This window comes from Zonotrichia albicollis, chromosome 13, assembly GCF_047830755.1.
Source record: "Zonotrichia albicollis isolate bZonAlb1 chromosome 13, bZonAlb1.hap1, whole genome shotgun sequence".
NCBI classification, from domain to species: domain Eukaryota; kingdom Metazoa; phylum Chordata; class Aves; order Passeriformes; family Passerellidae; genus Zonotrichia; species Zonotrichia albicollis.
Genome location: NC_133831.1, coordinates 18,230,711 through 18,255,694, shown reverse-complemented (window position 1 = coordinate 18,255,694; position 24,984 = coordinate 18,230,711). Strand labels below are relative to the sequence as shown.

The window sequence follows — 24,984 nt, the reverse complement described above, 5'->3', positions numbered from 1 at the left end:
AGTTACCTCAGTTAATTTGCATTCCTAATACTGTTTGATAACCTAGAACATCTTTCTCAACAAACCGCAAGTGTTGTCAAGGCAGTGCCGTGAGCAGGGGTCCGTGCCGGGGCTGTGCCGGGCAGGGCAGCCCCCGGGCAGGAGGGAGCAGCTCCGGAGCTGGGCTGGGGGTGCCCAGCTGAGTGCCAGGCAGCCCCGGGCTCACCATGGCGGTGTGAACACTCGCCCGTTCATAGGCAGCACCGGCACAGCAGCCTTGTGTGCTGTTCCTGAGCTCTGAAGGGTCACTGGGTGTTTCCAACATGCACTGATCAATGCCAGCACAAGAGACTCTCATGTCACATTGCTCTTATCATTCAGGATAGAATATTTCCTTCATGCACACCTTCATTTTTTTCTAAGCTATTTTTTTTAGATGAATACTTAATGCTTTTGGTCTTTTTAAACCACATTGATAGAATCGGCTCCTACCAGCAAAAGAAAGAACTAATTTCATGATTAGGAGGATCCACAGTTCAATATATTTTCCTGTCTTTTTCAGATGGTTGGAGAATAATGCTAAATGCATAATGCACTATGGTAACAAAGTTGTTTTTACCTTATCACAATACGGTACACATAGATTAGCTTCCTTTTGTTTTTGAAAAAGCAATTAGGAATAAAATAACCTCATGCTGACATTTAAGCTGTTGTACAAAACAATGAACTTGGTATCTTTTGCTCTGAGGTGTTTTGCATGCTCAGTAGTGCATCATTGCATCACTATATACAATATAATAAAGTTTACCCCAGGTTCTAAAAGTTCTTGTAGCATGGCTCACAGTCTATGCATACTGTTTTGAATTAAGACATTAAATATTGTTAAACCTGTCATCAGAGGTTTCATGTTGTACTTTGGTTCTCTATTCTCTATTTGGGTAAGGCTGTTGCCCTTCTACCAGGAAGTTTAAGAAAGCAGCATCAATTAGAAAGTTGTAGTTCCAGGTGATTGTCACAGTCACTGAGAAGTGAGAAATAGTTCGAGCTACATAAATTTTCAAACTGCAGCCACTGTAACACAGCCCTGGTGAGAAATGCTATTGGAAGCTTCCTCAGTGTGAAATTTCACCTATATAAAAACACTGTTGACAGGCCAACTGACAGATGGCTGTTGAAATACCATCTTTCTTTGTTCTCATTTTCCATGAGAAGCTTTAAGACTGAATCTTCCTACCAGATTTATCATTAATGCACTATAATCCCCCAACAAAAGAACCAAGTTTTCTGCTGCAGATTAATAGGCATATTCTATATAGTATGATATTCCTCCTGTGCTGAGGCCATCGTGCTTAACAGAGACATTAAAAACCCTACAGTTAATGGAGAAGTAATCACTACAAACACACCGAGTTTGGTCAATTCAGGGCTTCTGTAGAATCACAGAATGGTTTGGTTGGAAAGAACTTTAAAGATTATCCAGTTCCAACCCCCCTGGTATGGGCAGGGACACCTTCCACTATCCCAGGTTGCTCCAAGCCCCATTTTTCATCTGGCCTTGAACATTTTCAGGGATCCAGGGGCAGCCACAGCTTCTCTGGGCAGCCTGTGCCCAGCCCTCACTGCCCTCACAGTAAAGAATTTATTCCTAACAAGCTAACCCTCCTCCCTGGCAGTGTGAAGGCATTCCCCTGTGTCCTGGCACTCCATCCCCTGTACACTGTCTCTCTCCATGTTTCTCTGGAGGCTCCTTCAGGCCCTGCAAGGCCACACTGAGCTCACCCCAAAGCTTCTCCTGTGCAGGTGAACAATGGCAGCTGTGCCAGCCTTTGCTCCCAGCGGAGCTGCTCCATCCCTCTGCTCATCCTGGAGCCCCCTCTGGGCTCTCTGAGCAGCTCCAGGTCCCTGCTGGGCTGGGGCAGCTCTGCAGGTGGGGTCTCACCCGGGCAGGGCAGAGAGACAGAATCCCCCTCCCTTACTGCCCCCCATGGTCCTTCTCTGCAGGTTTGCTCTTGACCTATTGCCCCAGGCTGTGCCAATATTTGATATTGAATAGATACCAATGGATTGTAATTGGTATATAACTTCTTTCAAATTAATGCCACAAAAATAGAGCAGAAGTCAATCCTTAAGCTTCTGCTATATTATAATCAACAGTGAAAAAGCATTAACTGTCTCTGTTTTGAAGGTACTAATAAAAAAATATTTTATAAAATTTAGAAAATACAATTATGCTTAAAATAATCTCATACTTTGCAAATATGTAGTACTAGTTCTATAGGGATGAGCAAATATTTTGTTCAAAGAATTGTGTTAAGAAATCAAGAGCAGTAGAGGAGTTAAATCTGGCACTGCTGTGCTGCTCTAGTAACCCTACTATCCATAGGAATAGGATCTAGTTGTTGAAGCAGCGGTAATATTGGCTTCCCTGTCACTTGAAAATAATCAGCCACACAGCACTATTTTTATCATTAATTCCTGACTTCAGTGAAAAATGTGGTCCCACCTAGGATACAATCCATAACAATTATAACCTAATGTTCAAATTAATGAGTTTTTCAACCTAAGCCAAAAAAGTCTGTAGGTATATTCTAACAGTCAGATCTAATGATATTACCTACCAAACAGAGAAGTGCACTGTAAGCTTTCTGAAAGCTATGAGTTTCTTCCTGACTATTCAAAAGTTTGCAGTGTTCATTACTTAGTAGTAAATAACAAAGCCAACTGTGCATATTTATGTATGATTATGTATTACATATTGTAATGCAATTACATTTGCATTGTAATGCAATACTGAGGTACTTGCATCTTCTATAATTTTCTAATTATAGAAATTATATCACAAAATTAGGATTTATCAAAGGCACCTAAATTGTACTGACAAAACCAAGTACCAGAACAGTTAAAACATAATTCCTCATCTCCTTTCATAATTATCCACTGTTGACATCTATATTTTTGCAACCTCTTTTAAAAACAATGTCCAAATAGCTGCTGGTCTAAGGCTGTTTGGGTTGTACACTTTGCTACTCAAGAGCAGAAAATATTTTAGGTAAATTAAAGTTAAAACTTCTCACAGAACAGCCAATCAAATGAAGTTTTAAGGAGGATGCAAACCCAGTTCTGATAATTCAAATGTAAGCCTTTAGCTGCAGTTCTAATAATTCAGATGTAAGCCTTTAGAGCACTGTTGTGACTGACTCATTCCTCAGCTGCTCATGCAGGTGTTTACCTACATCAGAATGAGTCCCACTCATTCTGCCTTCCCTGAACTACTGCTACTCAAAAATAATGATGAGGATAGAGCATCAGACCAATCCACAGCTGGCTGTCCAAAAGCTGTTTTCAACCTTTCTTAACTCCCAAACTTCAGTTTAATTAAGTGCAGCTTACTGCCGGTGTGACCCAGCAGCAGAGTTTTCCTCCCTGGAAATCTGCACTCTGCAGGCTCAGAACACAGAACTGAAAGCTCCTTCAGACCTGTCACCAGTGAAAGCACCACCTGCAACAAGAACTCCAGCAAAACAAAGCAACAGGGATGTCCACGGGAGAAATGTCTCTGAAAGCAGCAGTAAACAGGGGCAAAATGTGCTCCAAATCTACGAATTGATGCTACTCCCTGCCTCTCCCACACTGACAGCTTGACAGAGCCCTGCAAAGAGAGAGGATGGAAAAGCTGTTCACTTCCCCAAGTGTGCAATAGCTCTGTTCAACCTTCTAATGGACGAACCAGAAGTTGAGCTCTTCAGTTAAATTGACTGTAGCAGATTGGGTCTTTGCAATTACAACCCAAACTTGTACTGAGCACACAGCATTACAAGAGTTTTCTCTCGTCTCTTTGGTGAGAGACAATTGACCACAAATAGTTCTCCTGAATGCAAATTCAGCCCAAGATCTAAGAATTGGGCCAGTTCTCATTTCCTATATCATCACGAATAATAAAAATATCCAAGTCAAATTTTGCCATCAGCTGTACTGTGCATTCCAAAAAATAAATAAAGCAGGCAACCCCCTGTTCCCTAACAATGTGCACAAGAGCACAGTCAGATTTTAATGATGTACTTGCAGAGAGGATAAAAAATGTGAACGATGCCAGATACAGCAGTCTTGGATATTTTCTTGCATCACTACAGTAAACATATTTCTAAGTAAAGAAAATGTGAAGTAGATACACCTATTGAAGACTTCTCTATGTATAGGAGTTTCCACTAAAGAACTTCACATTTCATCACACTGCCCTAAATACATGGTTAAGAGGGGAACAGAGGAATCACTTTGTCCACTGCTGGATTGTAGCAGCTATTTCACAATTCATGGAAAAACTATGCTTGGAGGAGGACTGTATCATCTCTATTTGAAATTGAAAGGACAATTCAAGTAAGTAGAATAATATAATTATGTAACTTGGGATTTTGCCAGACCATCAACCTTAATACTTCATGAAGCTTCTTGCAACACTGAAATGGGTCTTTAATACCCAGAAAAGCTCAGGACCTTTGCTGCGAGGTCTCTCCGGGGGTCTGGAGGAGCTGCTGCCCCCGGGCCCGCTCCCTCCCGCTGCTCTCCGTTCACTTCTCCATTGAATTCGCCCTCGCTGACAATCACACTGACTTGAAGCGCCTGAAATATTTAACAGATAATCTGAAGCAAGAGAATGACCTTTTCTAACAGGATAGGCTGACCTTTGAACATTGTAGAAAGAATTTAACATTCAAATACACAGCACCTAACCACAAGGAAATCAGAGCTTCACCTCGCACACTCGTGTTAGACACTGTACTGAGCTGCCCTACTCCTTAAGCAAACGGACTCCCAACGGCAATTAGGCATCTACTTTACAGTTTGCACAATCTGTTAGATGTAGCGAGTGGGTTGGTTCCGAATTGCTCCCACAAAGCGCCTGCTCTGGGGCAGCTGGAGATGCAGCCGCGCTTCGCTGCGCAGGACCCGAGCGGGGACCGGACCGGCTCCGTCCCGGGGCAGCTCCGGGCACGGCGCCCCCGCTCAGCTCCTGCGGGCCGGAACCGCTCCTGCCCCCTGCGCAGAGCTTGGCAACACGCACGGGTCTGAACATCTCCGCATTTCAGCACTCCTGGAGCCTGAGTGAAAGATCTCAGCCTCGCCTAATCGGCAGGTGCAGGGAGGAGACATCCTGTAGGAAATGCCCAGCGATTCTTCAAGCCGTGTTGCTTATAGAAGATTTGAAAGCCTCTCTAGGGGACTACCGTGTTGCTACCGTTTTACACGTAGCCTATGGGCAGCACAGCCTTCCCCGGGCATGCCCCCGGCTGTCCGGCACGGCCGCGGCTCTCGCCTCACGGACAGCCCTGGCCAGCTCTGGCAGGACGGGAGTCCTCGCGGCGGGATCTGCTGCCCTTCCCCCGACATCGCCACCTGCCTCCACCTCGGGCCCTTCCCGAAGTAACATCTCCCCTCACAAAGAGAACCCGATGTGATGGATAACCAGAGGGACGGGAGCCAGGGCAGGCAGCAGGCTAAGTGCGCCTTTTTATTAACTTCTTGTAAAGTAATAGCTCCATTTTAGCTGTCACTCTTATCAAACAACAGCCGCACAATAGCGTGTGATGGGCTCTTCCCGGCGCCGGAGCTGCAGGCAGCACACTGCAGCCAGGCAGGCAGGCAGCTGGGCACGCCGCACTGCCGGGGCCGCGCGGGCTCCCTGCCACCAGCGCGGGGGCGAAGGGGAGCCACGGAAGACCGAGGGAAGCACCGTGTCCCTTTTACCCCATGGGGACACACACAGCAGCCGAGCAGCCGGGATTCAGGCTTATCCAAGCCACCGTGTGCTGGAGAGGGGCCGCACGGCTCGCTCCCGGCTCCGCGGGGGACGCTGTCCGGGCACCCAGCACCGCACACGGGAAAAGCCCGGCACACGGGGACAGGATGGGCCCGGGCGTGAGGCACGGCGGGGGCCGAGGTACGGGACCGAGGCGGGGCTCTGCGCCGGGGCCAGCCCCGGCTCCCCGTGGGGACGGGGTGAGAACGGGCGCTGCTCCGGCGCTGTCGCCCCCGCCTCGGTGCCCGGCCGAGCGGGAGGAGCACAGCGGCCCCGCCGGCTGCGGCTGTGGCTGCTTGCGGGGCTCCGTCGGGGGCGGGCACATGCGTACAAGCGGCTCATCCAGGCAAACACCCCTCACATCTTAAATGAGCTTCATTTAGCAGCAGCCGCTTCAGTCGGGCTGGGAGCTGCGGGGCTGCGCTCCGAGCGCCGCGCGTGGAGCCCCCCGGGGCAGGCCAGCCTCGACGGAGCCCGCCGCGCCCCGCTCTCCATGGGACTGAGCGCGGCGGCGGCTCCGCGCGCGGGCGGCGGAGGCTGAGCGCGCCCCGCGGGGGCGCCGGGCATGGCCGCGGGCGGGCGGGGGCCGAGCCGTAGCCGCGGGCACAGCGCCCTCGCGGGGGGCACCGCCGCGGCCATGGAGCGCCGCTGATCGCCGCCGCCGCCGGGAGACAATGGCCCTGCACAAACTCTGCTCGGTGCTGGAAGGTAGGAGCCGCGGGCGGCACGGCGCCCCGCCGGAGCGGGGACCGCGGTACCCCCGGCGGCGCCGCCCCTTCGGCCGCCCCGCGCTGCCCCCGGCGCGCTCCCTGCGCCGGCGGAAACTTCGGAGCGGCGGGCGCGGGGGCTGCGCAGGGGCGGCCGCTCGGCTTCTGCCGGGGCTGCTCTTCCCGGGCAGCTGCGGGCGCTCCGCACCTGCCCATCGCACCGCTCCGCGCCCCTGCCCCGCGGCCCCGCGCCCCTGCCCCGCGGCCGCCGCTCGCTGGCCCCGCTCTGCCCCACGCCAGACCCAGCGCTGCGGCGCCGGCTCGGGGCCGCGGCTGCCGGAGCCCAGCGGGGGTCGGCCCGGGGGCCCGCGCCCATCCCGGGCTGCCCCCGGTCCCGCTACTGCGGGCGGGCGGCCGAGACACCTCGGGCTTGGGGAGGGTCCCAGCAGCGGGGACACCTCCGTCCCTCGGGTTTGGGGATTTTAGGAACACCTCGGGTTCGGGGGGTCCCAGCCTGCAGAAAGGTGGGTCACAGTAGCAGCGACTCTACCCCGGTGACCCGTATATTCCCGAGACATACCGGCGGAATCCTACGCTCGTCTTTTCACAGTAAAAATACTCTCTGCTTTCGTGACTCTCCTGACGAGCTGCTCCACACTGTTCAGCTTATCACACTTGTTATCGGGAACACGGTCTGGTTTCAGTAAGGTTTTCATAAAATCAGTCACCCGAGTCACAAGCTACACGCTGACCGGTGTTTACATGTGCTTTTCTTCTTGAGGCTTTTAAATCTTGTTTCTAACTTATTTCTGTTAAGAGGTAAACAACGGTGCAACGCTCCTCATCCGAGTATTTCTTTGTGCTATTATTTATACAGCTTGACAATGGGCGAGGGGTTTCTGTTAGGAAAGAAATCTTGATGTGGCACTTCAAGCTTGAGCTTGTGCCTCAAGAGATTATTTCTAGCATTCTGTATCTTCTTGAGCAATAGCAGACTTGATGGGGGTTCCAGTCTGTTGTTGTTTTGGTTTGGTTTTTTTAATGATGATTGTTATTTTAAATTATTCTGTTAGGAGATGTTGTGACTGCATGCATTATTGAAGCCAACGAGGCACTACTGCAGAATGGAGAATTGTTTAGTGTATACATTGATGTCTTCCCACAGAATGAAAGTTGTAAAGAAGTCTGTTTTAAATCCAGAATGTTTCCATGGGCCATAAAATCCCATGTTCCTGGCATGAAGGACTTTATGTCTTTAAGGTTTCAAAATATATTTTTCATTTATTAACATCATAACTGAGAGACAGAAGATACTTGTTCTCAATAAATGTCTGTCTCTATATTGTTAACCATTCACAGAGTTTAGGAACAACGTAGGAACATATGGCTTACATGGGGAATACAAGGCATTTAGATTCTTTTTTCTACTACCCCTTTTAAGTAACATATCTAAATATCAGAAGCCACTATAAAACAACCATAAAATACAGCTGTTGTATCTACTACTTAAATAGTTTATACACATGCAGATTTAATTACATTTCAAAAATATGTGATTGCTGCAAAATTGACTGTACAGGTTTTCTACTGAACAGAGCTGTATATTTTTTTATGATCACACTAGTGTCCGGGTAAAAAAAGTCCCTCTACAGGAAGTTTTTTGTATTATCCATAATCCATAAATTGCACAAAGCCATTAGTCAATAAGCTGTTAGTATTCTAAACACATCCCTTGCCATGACTACAGAAACAACCTATCATTACTTAGCATCATAAACTCCCTTTTAGCTCTGCTTCAATAGAAGTCCTTACATAGTCCCATTATTACACCTAATCAGAAACAAAAAAGTGTATTCCTGTAGATAGGTGTATAGATTCAGTTCCAGAAGGAAATTGCTGGAAATAAAATTCAAAGTAACCATCCATATTTTACAAATTGCAGCTTAAATTCTGCATAGAAGCCTTGCCTAGAGTGGCAGTAATTTTTTTTCTCCATACCTAGCTTCATGTGCAGAACTGGAGGAGTTCTGCTAAACCACATGCAAAGTACTATGAAGCTTAGTGTATCATGAGAAGTCATATTTTATTTAATACTTCTTAGAAACATCTTCTGTTCTTAACAGGGAATGCATGTATACAATTTCTGTCATCCACAGAGATTCTATTTTGTGGCTGTTACCTCAGGGCAGAAAAGAGCCCCTCATACTTTGTGGCAGTTGGAATTTCTTACATTAAGCTTGTTCAGAGCTATTCATCTGTTCTTCCTCAGCTATCAATATCAAGGACTATTTAAATAAAAATCTAATGTAATTCTTTCTCTGTCTGCAGTGTTCAGCAGAACTTTTCAAAGTCTCATCCTGAGCCCACCATCCTGCCTGGATTCTTTGCTCTCCTCCAGCTCTCCCAGGCAGCAGTGCTGCTGGAGCACGACAGCCCAGGGATTTCAGTGGCTGCAGCTTTTGCTCAAGTGGAGCCCAGCCAATGCCCACCTGCTCTCTCAGTGGGCTCTGGAACCCTTTGGAGGCCAAGAGCTTGCTGCATTTGGGCTGTTGGAGGACAAAGCCTTTGCCTCCTGCCTTCAGTTCTCAATGCCATCTTAAACATGCTAGAATCGTTCCCTGAGCCTGGCACAGCTTGCAGAATGCAACTGCTCTGCAAGAGTAAAGCACCATAACCTCCACTTCATGAGAGAGAAAAGCAGCTGCTTTCACAGTAAAGCCATGCCCCTGTTAGGCTTAGGAAGTAAATATACCTACCTTGAATTTCCTCATAGCTGGTGTTCCCCCAAAATGGGTTTGCTAAGGACTTGTTCCCATGCTTCAAATATGCTCCCTCTTTCATTTCCATATGCTGTTATTTGCTTTAAAAAACTGTACAAGCTGTCAGTTAAATCCTTCCTCTACATTAGTTTTGGTCTATTTCAGTTAATATATTGGATTAATTTAGAAAGCCAAAAAGAGAATTCTCTAGCTTCTGACCCAGTAATTCAACAAGCAGCCAGGGGTAGAACAAATTACTGCTACATTCTCAACCTTCCAGTGGACTACAGAATTATTTCCAGCTCCATCAGGTTGCAAGAATGTGGACTGCTATGATTTAACTTCCTGCCATTCTGCTCCAGCTCCTCATTTGCATTTTGGCATGATTTTAACAGTTAATTTCTCACAAACAAGTAGTGTTAGGAAGTAATGCTTCCTTCCACACAAAAGCTAGAAATTATGGCTGCCTATTTCCAAAACCAAAAGGTGTAGTAATGCCACAAAAAGTTGAAAACAAGCAGGAAAAAAAGGTTATTCAAAAATCTCCTAATAGTTTCATGATTTGTTCATTGAAGCCAAAAGCAAAAGTACTGACTGTAGAAGCTACAGTGACCCTAATAAAGGCAGTATCAAGTCATACTTGATATTTTTTACTTAACCAGTATCTGCTTTCCACCTTTTCTGCTGCACTGAAAGAAAAAAGTGAAGCTCCAAACTGCTTGAAGTGCTAAGCAGTTCAGCAAAAGTAACTCAGGTAACTGCAGACCAGGATTCAAAAAGCTGCAGTTAAAAACAAGGCAAGTGTTTGGTGGTGTGTATTGCACCTTGCTCTTCATACACATACAAACTTCATATTCAAAATGCACCACCCTGAAGCATAACTTCAAATACATTAACTCCCTCTTTTTCCTAAGACAAAGATGACAGTAACTGCTAAAATTCTTACAGAACAACTTGGTTACAATTACATTGATATTAATAGCAAATTTTGGTGGGTAAGTCATGTAAATGGCGGTAGCCAGAGTATACTGTAACACTGGGTTGAAGCTAAAGGAGCTACTAAATTATGTATCCCTATCTAATGAAAAAGTTAAGATTTTCAGCATCTTCCTTAAGGTTTAATTCACAGGGAGAGATTAGACAGAAAAATTACCCTTGAAGTAAAACTTTATAAGCTATTCATCATTTATGAACCTGTCAGAAAGTCATAATTCACTGGAGGAATGAAGAGAGTTGCTAATTGCACATACTCTGGTACTTGCAGTTTACATACAAAACAAACCCAGCACTAGGAGTATAACTTGTCTGGACTGAAGCAAAATTTTAGTGTCTTGGATTCAAGCTGGGATTCTAACACTGCAGACAAGCTTGCTGCTTGTCTGCCTTGTACATTCCAATTTGGTTTTATTTAACTAATGAAGCACTTACAGTTTAGGACAACTTAAACAGCTTGCTACCTTTAAACAGCTTGCTGCCTCTGTCAGCATACAACTGGCAACTGCCACCTCAAATACTGCAAGATATGGGATTGAGTGAGTGTAAATTTTACAACAAAAAACAGCAGGTAACTTTTAATTTCAAAAATCCACATTTCTTTCAGATTATCTTTGTGCTTCACTCAGTTTTCTGTTACTACAAAGCTGACTCCACTATGCAGCAGCAAAGGATGGCCAATATGTTAAGAAATCATTTCACAAAACCTCCTTCTATATCATATGGTAAAACTGATGAACACTAAGTTAAGTCTCTTTTTAAGGAACTGAGAGTGAAAAGCGGGAAAATAAAAAATTATAGTCTGTACATAAATTGGTGCTAGACATGAAAGAAGATAGCAGAAGAGAACTTTAAATACTAATTTTGTAATAGACATTCCAGAAATTATTTCCACTGAAAAATATAGTATGTTGCTAATAAATAAGAGAAAGAACTCTGGTATCATCTGATCGATTTTTAAGTCAAAAGTATCACTATCCAATTTCTCTAGGAATAAGCTATTTCTGGGAAAGATGTCTTCAGAATAGTCATATGCAGCAGGATTAGCTCTTAGCTCTGTCAGCTAGAGGGAAGTCATCTGAACTTAGAAGTCAGTGTACATATTTTAATAAGGTTTTGAAACCCCTCATCAACATGGTTTGCACATGCAGTCTTCTCATCAGTCTCTTGCTGCACACAGCTTGGAGATGAAAAAAGGGCTCTTCCATATAAAAAGGAAAGTTTCTATTTTAAAAATGAAAGCTATCATTATTCTGGCAGAAGTTTTGCTGGCAGACAGAGCCAGGGATGGATTATAAGTAGTAGGATGTGGAGCAACTGGTAAAATGAAGCAGCTCACAGCTGCTTATACATTTCTAATGGGGGACAGGATCAGAAACATTAAATGTTCTTAGCCAACCTAGAGGGGACTCTGTCACAGATCCATCCAAGCATGAATTGTTCTGGAGATGATTTTTATCAAAGGGACGTGGGAGACCTGCACTTACTTCCTGAATCAGTTAACCTGGTTTCTCTGCAGAGATAGAGTCCCAATTTGTTTCTCTGGCAATCTTAAAGAGAGGAATCCCTACTGGAAACAGCTGGAGTGAGATGAAACTGTTATATCTGAGAATAGACCTGAATGCATTCACATACCCTGCTGGCAGTTAATGGCTAACAAGATTTGGATCTTAGAAGGCACCAGAGTCACTGTTAATAGCTGGTGAAGCCCACTTCTGCTATCAAGCTTCTGTGAGAAGGATTAAAAATGTGTTGGCAGCTCCACTAGCATGCTCTGGGTAAGACTTAAACCAGCTAAAATATGTCTTGTCTGATGCACACCTTCATCCCTGTACTTTATTCTGTGACAATCCTGCTGTATGTTCCAATATGAGGAAACCACTGGAGCTGTTAATAGGATAAGTTGTAGGCAGCCACCTTAAATGCTCTTTGATACTCATTTTACCAATCTGCAAATGTTCTGTTGAGACTGCGATAGATTAAGAAATGTATACAGGCCATGAGTTATAAAAATGTTTGGGATTCAAAAACTGCCATGTTTTCATCCTCAGCAGCAGAATGGTTAGCCTTAAATACAGCAGCAACAGATGCAATCCAGTATTCCTTTTGTCAATTAACAAACGCAGTAAATGCTAGGAAGAGAGAGAAAAGTCTCATTCCTTGAAATTTACAGTTTGTGTTTCTGAGCTAAAAATGGCTTGAATCCTAAAGCCATTAACAAGCTTTTTGAAAGAAAAGGAGGTGACCATGCACACAGAATTACATGAAATCCAAGGTGTCTGGACACTTTACCTGTCTGTCTAAATTGTACAAGTTCTTTATGAGACCACCCACCAATGCTTCACTTTGAATTTGTGCAGCAACTAATCCTTAATCAGAGTCCTTACAAGCAACCAAAACATGTAGTTAATGTTGGCCAGAGAATAGGATAGGATATAATAATCATAAATGTCCCCAACTCATTAATAGCTAATATTACTGTTTCGATGCATGAGTAAAACATGGATATAAAACCTGAAATACTGTGATGAGCAGTTGCTGAAAGTAACTCTAATTTTAGTACACAGGGCAAATGAGGAGCTAAGTTGAAGAAGAATACACAGAAAAGGAACCATTCCCATAAGGCAAAACAGAGTACATAATTAAGATCAAGCATTTGTTACTCCAGGCTGTATCTGCCAGAAAGAAGCAGGCATCCTGGCAACATCTTCCCACATGCATGACCCGTGAGTTGCCAATTACCATCCCTCTGGACTGTGTGTGTACAAGGTGCTGCCTGATCCAAGGAGCAGAGCACAGAGATCCAATGAATCCTGCTTTAAGCAAAGCCTGTCATCTTTATCCCTAGGATTCTGGCTACCACTATACTAAGAATGTGTAATACTCTAAATGATTAAGTCTTTATTTTAAAACATGGTGGAATGTTTCTCAGCTGTGCCTGACTGCTGCCCAGTTTGAGATTCAGCTTGCCCTGCATGCATAGATCCCCCATTGTCATCGCTGAAGACAGACACTGCTCTCAGAGCCACACAGCAAATCGAGTCTGCTGTCTCTGTGGGAAGATCCCTAGAGCATGCAGAAAGAGCAGGGAAAAGATGGATCATGGGGAGCTCAGAGCTGAACTGTATCCCATGAAATCTGAAGAATGTGTTTTGCCATAAAGTACAAGCATATGTCAGATTTGCAGCCTAAAGCACTTGTTTATCCAAGCAACATGCTGATTTCTCAGTATTGGGTTGAGCACCCATTTACTGCAAAACTAACTATAGTATTCTCATTTTTAAAGAGAAGTAGGAGCCACACATTTCTGAGTCTCCCTCTGTATACTCCAATGCAGAAATTGCCTTCATTTTTTCTTTTTTAGCTTAGATTTACTTTATAAAATTTAGTAAATGCCAACAAAGAACATCTTGACTTCTGCAAACAATGCAGTTTATTACACCAATTCAAGGGCTTCTTTTATGTTATTTTGTAAGCCTACTTCAGCAACAGAATAGTAAGAACTTGAATTGCATGTTTAGTGTCTTCACTTTTCAAAATGTATACAGCTGTCTGCAGGATATGTGATCTAAAATATTTAATGCAAAGAAGTGAAGAAAATGAAAAATCCATTATTTTAAAAACAGACAGAAGCTGGCTGCTTTTTCTGTGTTTCTAGTTCATGCTCACACAGGGATAAACTATCAGAGCTCTAAGTAGGAGTACAAGAGTGTGCACCATAATTCATGAAATACAAGTACAAATAGCAGATTCATGAATAAAAGAAGCTCCTCAGTCTCTGCCTTGTGTGCCTGCTGCTGTTGGCTTAAGGATGCCTCTTCTGCAGGGTACAGATAATCAGGGGGAAGCCCAGTGTAAGGTGCAGCAGCACTAACTTTTATTACATTTATCACCTAAGTGTCTCTGAGTTCATAAGGTCCGTGTCCCATAGCTCAGGCTCCTCTGGGAGAATTCTCATCATACTCCTCCAGGTGAAACAAAACCCCCAGCTCTCCCCTTGAATCCCTTGGATATTCAGTGCAATCCTGCACTGTGCTGTTGCTTACATCAGCATGCCATGTTCCAGTGGCATCTTTACTCACTGCTGATGTTTCCTGTACCATAACAGACTATGGAGCTGAGCCTAGACTTACCTTTCATCCACACTGAAGAATAGTCATGTCAGAGACATCTGTGAGAGACTTTAAAAGAGGAAAAAAGGAGCAGAGGAATACTGTGTCCCATTTCAAGTTCAGATGCACAATAAATATTTGAATTGCAGTTTATTAGAAATAAAAAGATCATTCTTCATCCTTCTGGAAGTGCTACAAGACTGTTAGTGAAAGTGTTCAGTCTCTCATGTCTGTTCCAGTTGCTGTGACTGTGTCCCTGCTGCAGCCCCAGGACAGTGGTTCAGCAATGGCTCTCTAATGCACCAACTTCCAGGATTTGTCTCTTCCCTAGACATCTTCCTCCTTATGGATTTGTACTGTGCAAATTAGTCTTTGAGATCTGAAATTATTTTTCCAGGAAGTAGTATGAATTTAGGACACCAAGAGATTGCTTTGTTGTTTTTAAAATGCACACAAAAATGGAAACAGTCGGAAAGGTCTCAGAATATCCTGACTGATTATTTTTTTCCTTTTCTTTTCATCCTGAGTATTGATAGACCTTGTTTACAGCCCCTTAGCTCCTGTTGGCTTTCCCACATTATACTGTGTCATGTCAGTGCACTCAGTTCAAGGCAATACTACCTCAGGCAATCCTGCCCAGTACTCTCAGGAAGAACAGGTAATCCTCCCCACCTTTCTGCCAGCAGTGTCTCTGATGAAGACAGCACACATCCCGACCATTAGCCAGGGACACCTCTTATCAGACTGTCACCCTGGATAAAAGTGCCAAAGGGAGACCCTGGAACACTTGCTACCTGGGCTGCTGAATGCATCTTAAGGGTTGTTGAGAGCATGAGGAGGATGGGCACTGCCAGGGAAGGGCAAGAACAAGGTGTAAGAGATTAAAACTGAAGAGGATGGAAAGGGCAGGGAACGAACAGAAGGTGGCCCATACCTTCCCAGTCATCCATAGAACATGACAAAATAAGCCAGTACGACAAATATTCAACCCATATCTTCTCTAGTTGCCTGAATATCCATGTTCCTCTGCAAGGAATAGGCTCTGTTTGTTTGCATTTACACACATACAGGACTATTTATAGAAACAGCACAGCTTTAGTGAAAGCCAATCAGGCTTTCTGAAGTCCTTTTAGGGGGGTTGCTGCTTTATCCACATCAGCAAGAAGGGAAATCAATGGTTAGTGTAACAGAACATCTATTCTTATGTTGTTTCCACCAGTACAATCACTGAAATAAATGTAGATGCATACTGAATTTTTTTTTAAAAATACTGTATTGGAACAGTGGTAGCCATAGGAAAGCTGTACTAAATAAAAACCAAAGCAAACCAACAAACCCTCAGTTTTTCACTGTTACTTGAAAGTGACTATTTGCATTCATTTTGTTAGTCACATTTTAATTTCACTCACATTTCTCTGTGTGTTTGCTTTAAGAAAAAAAGTCAAAGCTCGTTTTGCATTTTGAGAAGCAGCATAAGTTACACAGAGCTTGCTCTGTCCTTGCAAAACACAGGGTGGGCACAGCTCATCTTTAAGAAAGGTGAATTCAATAGAACATACTGCCACATGATTTACACAGGACTGGGGAAACTGCCTTTACTTTAGCAATAAAAGTCAACATTGAAGTGTTGCACCAAAACCAGTGTAAAAAAGAGAATGACAACTTTATAACCCCCGTCAAGATTCTCTGTTAGGGACAAATGATCTCAGGAGTACAAATGCATTGGAAGTTCATGCAACTCATAAACTCAGATTCTTCAGTGTACGGTTTAAACAGAGGAAATGCAAAAATAAACTGTAAATAATTGTAAAATAATACCTATGTAAGGAATAGTAAAAACTAAAACCAGCTGAAAACTATTGTCAATCATGTGCTAATAAAGATGGGATATTTGTTCATTTGCTTTAAAGACATCCATAACTGAATACCAGTAATGGGTGCTAGATCCTTTCTTCTGAAGGAGGAATTTTCAGTTTAGGGTGAGTCAGTAATGATTAGCAGCATCTGCTTTGTATTTGGATAATGACAGATAGTATATTTTTAAGTATATTAATATTGATGAAAATTCAGAATTGTTGCAAAAATGGAAATTGAAAAACTGCTTAAATCTTCACCTACTCTAACATAATCCATCCTTAAAAATCAAATAAGCTTCTAAGAACATAGCACTTGTTTGCAAGACCCATATGGTATTTTAGAAAACACCCACAGCTATGAACTGACTTACACAGGAAAAAGCAGTTGTTGGTAAGGAAAGTTTCAGAATGAAACACAGTCTACTTCAGTATGGGCAGAGAGAAGAAAGGGCAGCAGAAACATACAAAATAAAACATAAATGCTAGATGGACACTTTCAGGAGCAGACTTTGATCCCTATAATCTTTTCCCAAGATGATGTATCCATGCCAGTGTTAGAGGAGCATCTGGATGAGCTGAGTCAAGATCACTGTGGTTCACAGTCAGTGCATGCTCACTCTGCAGCTCCAAAGGGCTCAGAGTCCAACAGCAACACAGGGAAAAGCACAGATGGAAAAAATGCCATTTCAGCTGAGCCACTGAAATGCCTGAGCAACAAGGCAGGAAGGCTGGGAAAATAAAATTAACTTCTTGAAAGTGACAATAAAATTCCTGCTGAAATCTCTTTTTTTGCCCTGCAGTGCTAAGGCCATGCCTGCCTGACAAGTAGATTAAGAACATGGGAATGGCCATACCAGGTCACATCAAAGGTCCATCTTGCTTGCTATCTTCTTTCACAGAGATATAGAAGCAGAATGAGTATAAAAATAGAGCAAATTATATTTGCCCCAAATACATCCCAGAATTCCAACAACTTATGGCTTAAGGGGTTTCTGAAACAGAATTTTCTACCTCAAGGATGCATTATGAATTATGTGCATTTAAAAAGAAAAAAAAAGAAAAAGCTTTGTTTAATTCAAACATGCCACCTGCTTGCTTTGTCTCACACCCCCTGGTTGTCTGCTGGAAGAGACAAGCAGTAGTTGCTCAGTTCCCAATCTCAGTGATGCTTGTGGTTTTGGAAATTGTCTTATCTCCCCTCAGCTGCCTTCTGTCCATGGCAGTCCAGGCCTGCTTAGGTAGTTCTGTAAGAGCTGTGGCCAGAATTTCTGAGATACTCCAGATGCAAGCAAATGGAAGATTTGAAGAGTGGCATGTTAATTTATTCGATTTCATTCTCTTTCCCCCTCCTGGGAATCCTAAACAATTTGAAGGGACAGAGTTGACAAAGCATTTGGGACAATCTAAACATTAAGGCTGCTTTAAAATTGCTGATGGACTGTGGGATATGGAGTTTTTCATATGGATGCTTCTTGGGTGCAGGGAATGTGTAAATGTAAGGGAAAGGCCAAAAGTTAAACAGCCAGAAAGGAAGGAAAGGAAGAAGGAGGCTGTCCATCTCCAGAACGTGCATCTGCCCATTTTCTACTCCCTCATCACTTGCAGAAACCACTGCTATTGTGTGGCAGCATCTCAACAACCACTCTTGCAAGCACAAATCTGTGAAATCTATGGAGGGGTTAAGACCACTCAGTGTCTCCTGTGGTCAGGATTAATTTCTTGGAAGCTGGAGAAGTCTTTTGCACACATTATGCAAATAGAGTTTTAGGATAAATATGATTCATTGTAGCAGTGAAACATTTTGTTGCAGGATATAAAAGTTTTATAGACAGCAGAAACCATGTAAACTCTAGAAAATATTCTTAAAAGTCCCCTCAAACAATGAATTGCTGTTCTCATACACACTTGAGGAGCCTGGAAGAAGGACCAGCAGTGCACATAGACTGCACTGGTTTCATGAGTTGAAATTTTGGTCAGTAAGTTGTTTTGGTCATAAGTTGTTTTGGTCAGTGATGCCAGGATTTGCATGAACTGGGACTGCAGAAAATGGTCTATAACTTTGAAGAATTACTGATGTTTCTCCTGTCCAATTTCTCTCATCAGTGTTGCTTGTAACAATCCTGGTAGTGGAAGGCATTGCTGTTGCACAGAAGACACAAGGTACAGTTTTAGTTTGATGATTTTCTCTCAAAAAATTGAACAGTTTTATAACGTTTAATTAAGCAATATAAGTGAAATGAAATATTTGTATTCAGATATGAATAGCTCTTGAATTACCAGTATGAACTTCAGGATTCTCCATTTTCCCCCATTTGCTGCATTTTCTCCCAAATGAACAAAGCCATGCAGTCACAAAGAACATGGAAGTTTCACTTTCCCAGGTAAAGTTCTACACTTTTAGATGTTAGAGTTGGGAAAGAAACCACCACAGAAATTCATGTTTTCTGTATCTGACAACAAGCTTTTCAAATAGTCCACCCACAAACATTTTTGAAACCTGCTGAGTGGGGAAGGAATCAATTGCACAAACCTTATTTTTTCATATGTGGGATTACCCACAGTTAAGAGAGAAGAATTCCTTGAACTGCCACCTACAGAAATTTTTTGAAAAATTTCTGCAGAATAGAGAGAGTTTTCACCCCCATAAATCAAAAAGCTGTCAAGGTACCAGTGGAAGGTGATGTAATTTACTGGGGGCATCTAAGACCTGTACCAGCATGGATGTCCTCTCACAGGTCTGCAAATTAAAACTGTGCAAATATAAATAACACTGTGAGTACCCTGTGAGATTTAGGAAATACCTAGCTGAAAATACATATCCTATGTCTTACTCTCTCCAATTCTGTGGATACCAAGGAGAAGGGCCAAAGGTACTTAACAATGTCAGGGATTCCCAACCTCATCTCTGTGGACAAGGAAATCTGAACCAAGCTCTGTGAATGATCCAGCATGAAGAATTACCTTACTAAACTGCATAATCTCAGTCACAGAACACATTTCCCTGTACATCCAGAACAGGAGCTTTGATCCTAAATGAAACCTTTAGCTACTAGGGCAATCTAGGAATTCCATAAACTACCATTGCTGTGTTTAGTGTATTTGCATATTGAAATTCATTCTGTTACAAACATCCTGTATTCCTGCAAATTACTGTAAATAGATATCCCACCTTAACATATTCTGGAATCAGGGTCAAAACCAATGAAAGCTGACAAATATTTCTGATTATATTTACATAGGAATGGAGATGACAGAACCCATAAAATAATGGTATTGGCAGCTGCTGAGACTGTTTAACTTAGAAAGAAGAGTATCAAAAACATGAACTGAGTTGGGTTTAAAAAAAAATTACTCCCTCTCCTTTCCAAGGATCTCTGGATATATTTGATATTCAAAAACTGTGATTTCTTTAGGATATACCCCACCACAAAATTAAACATAAGATTTTCTTAGATAGATATTAATGAGTGCTTTACAAGAGGGCAACCAAAATAAATTACTTTCTTCTTTATAGGCTATGTGTCATGCCAGAATTTTACTTTATCAAATCTTCCTGCTTGCAGAAGAAACTTATTTGATCACTTTTTTTTCTTTTTGCTTAAGGTGGGCAAAACATTGGAGTGAATCGCATTCCTCCCACCCAGTGTGACAACTGGGTCCGGACCAGTAATGGAGGACATTTTGCTTCACCAAACTACCCAAACATGTACCCACCCAATCAAGAGTGCATCTATATCTTAGAAGGTACATGCTTCATTTCTGTTTTGTTCTGCTGTAATCTTGCTGTTAAATAGAAAATCTTGAGCTGTTAAAACTGTCATCTTACCCTGCTGTAAAGTGTTGCATGGCCATATTGGTAATATAATGAATTTTGCAGTCATTTACTTGAACAAGAAGCTAAATTGTCTCTCTCAAGTAACAACAACAAACAAATAAGAAATTCAAACATTAAGAAATTGGCTGTGTATAATAAGACATATCCTCACAGCCAGGAAAAGGAGCAGCATATCTACTGTAATCCATGAAGATATGGAATTAGTAAGATAAAAATTGTAGCTTGTTACCTTAATAGCACTAATAATAGATTGCAAAAGATGAAGGCTATTTCATACCATGCTGTAATGTTCTATCTCACCAGCAGAAAACCTTTATGCTGTCCTTCATTAATAAAAAGATATATCTGGCTGCCATAGCACTGTACTAAAAATACAGAGATTTGTTAGCACTGCTGAGGTCACTATTAAAATAATGTGATGAGGACAAAAAAATGTCATTAATAGAATAAAACCATATTCCAATGAGAATATCTTAAATAAAGGCTGCAAGACTTGAGACACTCCAATTATTTTTCCTCTTATTAGAATGCACCCAAACCCCACTGAAGTCAGCTAAAAATACTAGTCAGCCTAATCATCAGATTCATATCAATTAATTGAAATATTTCAAGTAATGAGGTTTGATGAGTTTTTATTTGTACAGCACAGCAGTGGTTCACAGGCCCCTCCTTTTTGCTTGTTCCCATGCACATGGTGGTTTTGCACCTTTCCTGCCCAGGAGTGCCCCAGGGAGCAGCCAGGCTGTCCTGCTGCAGGGCTGGGCCACAGGAGCAGCTTCCAGCTCTCCTCATCCTCCCACAGAAACACTCTGATATTACAGTGACCTTAGACGGTCACTGTGGTGAGAGAAGGACGAGAATCTTGTTTCTTGATCAGAAGGCTTGATTTATTGATATATGATATATAATACATTATAACTATACTAAAAAGAATAAGAAGTTGCAGAGAGCTGCTCAGCTAAGAATAGAATAGAAGGAATGAATAACAAAGTTCTGTGTGCAGGGAATCTGTCCCTGAGCTGCTCCTGTGATTGGCCTTTAATGGTACACATGGAAGATGAGCCAATCACAGGATCACCTGCTACATTTCACAGCAGCTGATAACAATTGTTTACATTCTTCTTCTGGGGCTCTGCTTCCCAGAAGATGGACAAACGTGAAAGAAAGGATTTCTATGAAAAAATGTCTGCGACACTCTGGGTGCCTGAGAGGGGCCAAGGCCCTCCAGAGCTTCTAGCCAAGATCTGCTCCTTCATGCAGAGCACTGCCAACATTGCCAGCAGCTCCAAATGCGTGTGGCTCTTGTGAGTGAGGCAGAAGGTCTGCTGGGAGGGATGGAGATGCCAGAGAAAATCCTTCTGGCACTCAGGACAAGCGGCAGCGTGTGATTCCTCAGCGCTGCCACTCCAGAGCCAGCCGGGATTGGGAGGTTCACGCAGCGCAGCTGATGCCGGGAGTGAGGAACACTGAAGCCATCCATTCGCACAGGAGAAGGTTCTGGGATCCAAACCATGGATGTGAGAGTCGGGACTGAGGGCTCTGATCCCAATCCTGATGTGAGGCTGCCACAGGCTCACACTCACCTGTAGCCACCTGCATATCATTGACATATATGAAGCACTTACACTTCTCGGAATATTCTGATAAAAGATGCCTTCTGTGAAAAGATCTACTAATTTGGACTTTATGTTTAAGAAATATTGAGGGGTTCTTCTTATGTTTCTCTTTTCCGTTCTTTTCTGCATAGCTCAGTGCTTTGTCCTTTTTTATGTGTTTTGCTTTCACAGAACACATTTTAATTTATATCTTAATATTTAACCTTGTTTGAATACCTTTGTACATATGTTCATATCTGTTATATGTGCTGCATTAAATTAATGTGATTTCTGAATTTTCAACAATTAAGATGAGCAAGCAAAAAATTTTGCATGATTCTATGCAAAAGTAACTTTTAGAAAATAATTTTTTAAATTTTTGTAGTTGTGTGTTTTGAGAAGTTTCCAGTTTCTCTATCATCTTGCTGTTTTGGAGGCCTGACTCTTCATTAATTAATGTCTTTATGTGTTTTATCAAGATCTTCATTTAATCTTTTGTTCAATTTTTTTTATGTCTAGCTGCTCCACGACAAAGAATTGAGCTGACCTTTGATGAACCTTATTACATAGAACCCTCATTTGAATGTCGGTTTGATCACCTGGAGGTTCGAGATGGACCTTTTGGGTTCTCCCCTCTCATTAATCGTTACTGTGGTCTGAAAAGTCCTGCACTAATTAGATCAACAGGGAGATTCATGTGGATCAAGTTTATTTCTGATGAGGAGCTGGAAGGAAAGGGATTTCAAGCAAAGTACTCATTTATACCAGGTAAAGATGTCTAAAATTCTGATGGAGTTAATGACTATCTGCTCCCATTGAGCTCTGTGGGTGTGCTTGTCCTCTCAGCCCAGAGCTGCATTTCAGCATGGGCACTTACAGAGGCACAGTGACAGTGTGATAGCCACACTCTCAGTCCTGCTAATCCTGCTGGGCACATGGCTAAAAACTCTTGGGGAACCTTGACTGAAGGGAATTACAGATCTGTAGTTTGCTAGTCAGGAAGACAGTTGAGCTTGTTCATGCTGGTCTTCAGCAGCACCCTTCTTTATTTCTCTACTTGTGCCAGTTTCACCAGTGGTAGGAAAGGAAAGACAACGTGTGCTTGAGCTGCCTTTTCACCAGCCTCTCTTCTGGGCACGTAAGACACTGGACAGAAACACATGAACCAATTTACAATAGCACTCCAGATGCAAAACATTTTAAATCTCCATTCTGAAAACCCAGAGCAAATATCTGCACAGTCTAAGCACAAGCTCTCAGTATAACTGGATTCCCTCAACCCTTGGGCTCAGACAACAGAGCTGCTCTTTGCTCAGAGTGCTGTGCAGTTCACAGGTGCAAAGGAGAGGACAATGTGCTGACAGTGCCTTTAGACAAACAAAAATTACATCTGCTCTGTGGAGCTACTTAAACCTGGCAGAGCATCCTTCTTACACGAAAACTTGACCTGATGTCCTTGTGCAGTGCTTGACTATTGTATTCATAGATACTACACATGTAGTTATCAGCATTTTATTGTCCTTTGGGACAAAAGGCAATATACAAATGTCAGCTCTACCACTTCGATAAATGTATACACAAACATAACTTCTTAATGTTATCCTTACCCCTACAGCACATGAAAACACAATTCATGATTATATATTACTGCTTAGGGATTTAGACTCAGAAACTGCAGATTAACATGGTGACCAGACCGTTGGGAATTACATGATAAAATGTTTTCACGGGGACAGTACTTATGCATTGTGCTGAGTCTATTTCCAAAGCCATTTATTTCATCAAGATCACTTTCAAAACTAAATTACTGTAGTTGCAGGGCTGGAATTTTAAATATACATTTAAACTGTATATTATTTTCACAATAGATTACAACAACTGAAGGACACATATTTTTCTTTTCCTTCCTCTTCGTTTATATGAAGTGTGGTAAAATATTTTACTGTTTTAAAAATGAAAGAGAACATATGCACATACTCCTGCTTCATAAAAAAAGTTTGCAAAGAAGGTTGAAAACCTTGCAGAATTTTGCATACAATGATCATAGATTTTCATTATAGGTAAATAAAAAGAGGAGGACAAAGAAGGCATGTCCTGAACTGTGCTGAGTCTTAAGCTCAGGACTGAGGCATTCTAGGGGAAGTGATGAACTTCCTATAGAAAAAATAATTTATAGGATCACAGAAAGAGCCAAACTCTGGACCTTCATTTGGAAAAGAACTTTGTACTAAACCAGTGTGCACTTCTGTATGAACTAGGGCTTTCTTTGCCTAGAACAGCATTTCCTAAACCATGTCTAGAGCTGGTCTGCATGGCCCAATAAAAGAGATAGATAACCCAGGGAACAGTGCCTTTAGGATTGAGCAGCCTTCTTCCCATACTGTCTAAAGAGCAGTTAGCAATTTCTAAGTGTTGATATACTCTGCTAAGCTCAGTTCAGATTGTTCAGAACTATATAGACAGCAGTCTGATAAAATATATCTAAATAAGCTTTTTGCACAGAGAAAGATCCCCTGTACTCTTGTGGAGCTCCAGCAGTTTCAGTGAAAACTAACACGGTTAAATTCAGAATATAATGTCGGAACAAAATACTGAATAGCAATTTTTGGTGTTATGCTGGAAATCTGAGCTGTCAGGGTAGAATTATGCTTTTCAGATAAGGTCAATCTTTGTGGAATAATGTTCTCATCTAAAAAAACTTTGTCTTTATATGCTCCAATTGATTCAGTAAACTTTCTGGCAATTTTTTTTTGTGACATAATAAAAAATGGACATAATCTGCAGATAATACTAAAGCTTGAAGTGATTCTCAAGCAGTGATAGCCCTTGTGATTCATGACTTCTTTCTATTACAGATCCTGACTTCACTTACCTAGGAGGTATTTTAAATCCCATCCCAGGTATAGTATTACAGTAACAATTTCTTTATACATGAAATTTTAAATTAATGTCATATTGCATTTGACAGCAAGGTCTATCTTCTCCCTAGACTGCCAGTTTGAGCTCTCAGGAGCTGATGGAATAGTGCGTTCCAGTCAAGTAGAACAAGAAGGAAAAACAAAACCAGGACAAGCAGTTGACTGTATCTGGACAATTAAAGCCACTCCAAATGCTAAGGTGGGTTTTGTTCATGTAATTCAGTATGTAATGGGTTTCTGTGGCAGCAGCAACAGGTAATGGTCACTAACTGTGATTTACATAATGTTGTACTTGACTGAAGTGAGTCATGTAGCTTAGGAAATCCAGAGAGAGAATTGTTTCTGAAATTAAATTTATATAAGTCCATAGTGCTGGCTTCCTATTATTTGAAGCTTCAAATACCAAATAACTGTGAGAACAGCTTAAGCTACAATT

The 24,984-nt window shown here is 42.4% G+C and overlaps 1 protein-coding gene and 2 long non-coding RNA genes across 5 annotated transcripts in view; 2 read left to right on the top strand and 1 right to left on the bottom strand.

Moving 5' to 3' along the window:
• Positions 1-24,984, bottom strand: part of LOC141730813 (uncharacterized) — an 80,293-nt gene that overhangs the window by 18,657 nt on the left and 36,652 nt on the right. The gene's annotated exons all lie outside the window — the stretch shown is intronic.
• NETO2 (neuropilin and tolloid like 2) overlaps positions 5,457-24,984 on the top strand; it is a 32,621-nt gene continuing 13,093 nt past the window's right edge. The window contains exons 1-6 of one of the 3 annotated variants that reach the window (XM_026795295.2): positions 5,457-5,475; positions 18,304-18,360; positions 19,804-19,944; positions 22,150-22,398; positions 24,486-24,530; positions 24,620-24,747. In XM_026795295.2, coding sequence (XP_026651096.1) covers position 5,475; positions 18,304-18,360; positions 19,804-19,944; positions 22,150-22,398; positions 24,486-24,530; positions 24,620-24,747 — 621 coding nt within the window. In that variant the 5' untranslated portion in view covers positions 5,457-5,474. Of the gene's footprint in view, positions 5,476-5,652; positions 5,915-6,017; positions 6,482-18,303; positions 18,361-19,803; positions 19,945-22,149; positions 22,399-24,485; positions 24,531-24,619; positions 24,748-24,984 lie in introns of those variants that run through there. The other 2 variants (XM_074551176.1, XM_074551177.1) reach the window with 2 other exon arrangements.
• LOC141730814 (uncharacterized) lies at positions 6,488-17,299 on the top strand. Its single transcript, XR_012582503.1, has 2 exons — positions 6,488-12,010; positions 12,793-17,299. It is a non-coding gene; the product is annotated as an uncharacterized LOC141730814 (long non-coding RNA).